At 34.4% G+C, this 5,168-nt stretch overlaps 1 protein-coding gene across 1 annotated transcript in view; it reads right to left on the bottom strand.

Annotated features, from left to right (window-relative positions):
- LOC107599377 (CBP80/20-dependent translation initiation factor-like) overlaps positions 1 to 5,168 on the bottom strand; it is a 55,143-nt gene that overhangs the window by 16,015 nt on the left and 33,960 nt on the right. Inside the window, exon 9 of the mRNA XM_016290953.1 lies at positions 159 to 648. Coding sequence (XP_016146439.1) covers positions 159 to 648 — 490 coding nt within the window. The remainder of the gene's footprint in view (positions 1 to 158; positions 649 to 5,168) is intronic.

Raw genomic sequence — 5,168 nt, forward strand, 5'->3', positions numbered from 1 at the left:
ATTTAAGGGGGTCTGAATACTTTCCGTACCCACTGTATGTTGACAGTATTGATAGTATGTTGTTAGGGTATTTAGAAAGCTTCTGGCTTGTTTTAGCATGTTGTTAACATGTTTTACCACACTAATAATATGTTGCTAATGTATTTAGCATCAGTCACCTTCTCTTTCAATCTCCTCCTCAGTCTCTCTTTTGACGACTGCAGTAAACAGATCTTCCCGCTCTCCGTCTTCTCCTCCTTGTCTCTTTTCTTTCTCTCCTCTTTCGCAGGTTCGTCCTTTGCTCCTTTTTCCATGTGGGGCTCTGGCTCCTCTTGTTTTACATTCTCGGTTTCTTTGGTATTGTGTGTGAGGCCCCTTTCGGCCCCTGAGGGCCCCTGATTGAAACTGTTTGTCTGGTGTTTAGGATGCTGATGCCAGCGGCGGTTCTGGCTGTAGCCGTGATGCAGGCCACCCTGCCACCCATCCTGCCACCCAACCTGGTTCTGCTGCCCCTGATAACCCCACCCCCCATGCTTAGTGCTGGCACCTGATTGGTGGTCTGAGTTGGGCTGCTGCATCTGATTGGGCAGCTGTTGCTGCTGCTGCTGAGGATTCTGAGATTTCCAAGCAGCCCCCCCTCCTCCTCCTCCAGGCAGGCGCTGCTGTCTCCTAGAACGACAGCAAAAAGATCCAGTTATCGTTATGTCAATGTGTTATTACTTGTGTTGTGTGGGGTTTCCAGGGTGTTGCTAGGCAATTGCTTTGGTGTTCTGAAAGATTTTTTGCACGTTGCTATGTGGTACCAATTGTTTTGGGTAGTTGCTAGGTTGCAGGTATATTATGTGGATGCCAGGGCAATGCTAAGTATTTTGAGGATAAGGTCTTGAAATGAATAGCGTTGATGAACGTTGTGAGTAGTTGCCAGGATGTTACTAAGCGGTAGAGAGGAAGTTCTGGATGGTTAAATGAATGAATAAATAAATACACAAAAATAAATTAATGCACAAAACAAACAAACAAACAATTAAATAATAAGATGGATGCTGCAGGACACACACTGAATTTTAAGAGTGTTCTGGATGTTTAAGTCAAAATAAATAAATGAATTAATAAGCAAAGACATAAATACACAAAAATAAATAAAGCAAAGAAATAAACACAAATAAACAAATACATTCTTGTGGATGCTGCCAGGCAGCATAAACAAACAAACAAATAAATAAATACACACAAATAAATGCAAATATATAAATAAATTAATAATAATTCTGGTCAACACTCCAGCTCAACATACACAGACTGAATTTTAAGTGTGTTCTGGGTGGTCAAAAGAAAAAATAAATGCACAAAAATAAATAAAGCAAATAAATAAATAAATACACAAAACAAAAAACTAATAAATAAATTATGAGAGACGCTGCAGTGCAACACACATGCAATAAGGGCGTTTTGGTTGGTTAAGTCAAAATAAATAAATAAATTAATTAAATAAATACACAAAAATTAATAAATAAAACTCATTAATTACTTAAAAAATCATTAATTAATAAAAAAATAAAATTATTTTAATTCTTTGAGAATGGAGATGGCCACACCACAACCATAACGATGACGACAAAGTGGAATGATACCACTGGAATCATTTTCCGAATGATTTTTAGTTTACTGATGAACGATAAATACACTGACAGCCAATCAGAATCCACCAGGCTTTAAAGTGGCAGACAACAACACAAGCTTAAAATAAACAACGTCTGTGTGTTGGTGTGGACACTAATATAGTTATCTTCAGAGCTGTAGTTTCTGGTGTGAATGGGCCTTAACCCTAAATATGAGCAATAGTAATAGTGAGGACTGACTTATAAAGACCACTAATAATAACCGCAGTCACACACAGTGTGTTAATGTGTGTTATGATTTACAGCAGATGTGAGTCAATATGTAAACACCCAGATCTCCATGTTTGCAGCAGGCTGATGGGATGATCTATCTTCACCAGCAGAATCCAGCCATCTAAAAACCGACACTGGATTATGGGCTTTACTGTGTGTACATTACATGTGTATGCATACTGACATGTGCATTCAGAGAGCGCCGCGTCACGTGTTTGTGCACATTATGTGAACAATTGCTGCTGCAGTAGTCTGACTATTAACTCTTTTCAAGCAAAGATAATATTTTTGTTTATAGAGTTAAACATTTCTCAAATACCTTTTAATGCACTTCAACCAAATTAGATGCAAACAGAGTTTCAAATGCATTTTTCTGGCATCACTGAAAGCGAAATCCCAACCAATCAACATATTTGATGTTTAATATACAGGATTTTGGACCAATGAGATTTCACTATGACTAAACAGAAACCAACATGTACAGCAACATACTGTAATATGTCAATATGAAACAACATGAACAATATGAAACTTTTGCATGTCGTGCAGCATCTTCCATCTTCAGCATTGCAGGGTTAGTATAGTTAACTGAAATAAGACTTTTTTTTAAAATTTAAAATAAAATCTAAGTGAAATAAAATAAATATTACAAAATTCAACTTATTTTAGTTCAGCCAATAAGCTAATAAACTAAAAAAAAACACACACAAAAAACATGACAATTTCTTTTAAACAAACAAACAAACAAATAAATCTTGTGTTAATAAATAAAACTCATTAATTACTTAAAAAATCATTAATTAATAAAAAAATTAAATTATTTTAATTCTTTGAGAATGGAGATGGCCACACCACAACCATAACGATGACGACAAAGTGGAATGATACCACTGGAATCATTTTCCGAATGATTTTTAGTTTACTGATGAACGATAAATACACTGACAGCCAATCAGAATCCACCAGGCTTTAAAGTGGCAGACAACAACACAAGCTTAAAATAAACAACGTCTGTGTGTTGGTGTGGACACTAATATAGTTATCTTCAGAGCTGTAGTTTCTGGTGTGAATGGGCCTTAACCCTAAATATGAGCAATAGTAATAGTGAGGACTGACTTATAAAGACCACTAATAATAACCGCAGTCACACACAGTGTGTTAATGTGTGTTATGATTTACAGCAGATGTGAGTCAATATGTAAACACCCAGATCTCCATGTTTGCAGCAGGCTGATGGGATGATCTATCTTCACCAGCAGAATCCAGCCATCTAAAAACCGACACTGGATTATGGGCTTTACTGTGTGTACATTACATGTGTATGCATACTGACATGTGCATTCAGAGAGCGCCGCGTCACGTGTTTGTGCACATTATGTGAACAATTGCTGCTGCAGTAGTCTGACTATTAACTCTTTTCAAGCAAAGATAATATTTTTGTTTATAGAGTTAAACATTTCTCAAATACCTTTTAATGCACTTCAACCAAATTAGATGCAAACAGAGTTTCAAATGCATTTTTCTGGCATCACTGAAAGCGAAATCCCAACCAATCAACATATTTGATGTTTAATATACAGGATTTTGGACCAATGAGATTTCACTATGACTAAACAGAAACCAACATGTACAGCAACATACTGTAATATGTCAATATGAAACAACATGAACAATATGAAACTTTTGCATGTCGTGCAGCATCTTCCATCTTCAGCATTGCAGGGTTAGTATAGTTAACTGAAATAAGACTTTTTTTTAAAATTTAAAATAAAATCTAAGTGAAATAAAATAAATATTACAAAATTCAACTTATTTTAGTTCAGCCAATAAGCTAATAAACTAAAAAAAAACACACACAAAAAACATGACAATTTCTTTTAAACAAACAAACAAACAAATAAATCTTGTGTTTAGGTTGTTAATTCAAAACAAACAAACAAACAAACCTTTTAAAATGGTTACTTATTGTACAATTGTAAAATTAAAGTTAAGTAAAAAGAAAACATTCATTTTATTTCAGCTAGTTGCCAAGGCAACATTTCTCATTTTCATTTACTTTAACTTGAAGTACTAAAATGATTAAAATAAATAAATAAGAAGCATGCAATAAATACACAAACATGAAGTACAAAAAATAAATACAAATGAATATAAACATTTAAAAACTAATAAAAATATTAACAAAAACTATAATAGTATATCAATGATAATAAAATAACACTGTAATAGAGGAAGAAGGTCCATTTTACTGCTTCTACAAAGAATAAACAAGCATGGATGGAGAGTCCTGAAGCGAACAATCAACAACATCAGCAGACACTTTAAAGACGAACGTCTTCACTAGTGACCATGAGTAAACGCAACCTCTGAGGTATTCTGTGCTCTTTAAAACACTCACGCACACATGATGCCACACACACGGGAATCTCCTCGCTCAGAGGACAGGCTTTACGTTTGATTGACGGCTTTAGAGCGAGGCATCCAGGTTAAGGTCATGTTTGACTCTGGTGTTCTGGTTTTACTAGAGGTTATTTTTAGGGGAGACACACACTGAGTGTGCTGAATGACAGGTCGGAAATAAGACGTCGAGGTGCTGACCATCACATTCTTCAGGCTTTACGCGGGTTAACCCTTGACGTCGCTCCACAGGAACATGTTTCACACAGATGCTTCACGTATCTATTCCAGCAGTAGCGAAAAAGCAGAAAAGACACATATAGACTATCACTGAAAAGTTTGAAATGTTTTTGAAAGAAGTCTCTTCGGCTCACCAAGGCTGCATTTATTTGATCAAAAATACAGTAATATTGTAAAATGTTTTTACAATTTAAAATAGCTGTTTTCTATGTGAATATATCTTAAAATGTAATTTATTTCTGTGATCAAAGCTGAATTTTCAGCATCATTACTCCAGTCTTCAGTGTCACATGATCTTCAGAAATAATTCTAATATGCTGATTTGCTGCTCAAGAAACATTTCTGATTATTATCAATGCTGAAAACAGTTGTGTTGCTGAATATTTTTTGTGGAAATCGTGATCATTTTATTTTTCAGGATTCTTTGATGAATAGAAGGTTCAAAAGAACTGCATTTTATTTAAAATAGAAATCTTTTGTAACATTATAAATGTCACTTTTGATCAATTTAATGCATCCCTGCTGAATAAAAGCCCTAATTTCTTTAAAAATTCATCTGTATCTTCACAACTTTTGTACAAAAAATAACATTATTTATATATAATATAATGTAATAACATTAATATATATATATATATATATATATATATATATATATAT

Source organism: Sinocyclocheilus grahami, unplaced genomic scaffold (genome assembly GCF_001515645.1).
Source record: "Sinocyclocheilus grahami isolate Dianchi unplaced genomic scaffold, SAMN03320097.WGS_v1.1 scaffold265.1, whole genome shotgun sequence".
NCBI lineage: Eukaryota > Metazoa > Chordata > Actinopteri > Cypriniformes > Cyprinidae > Sinocyclocheilus > Sinocyclocheilus grahami.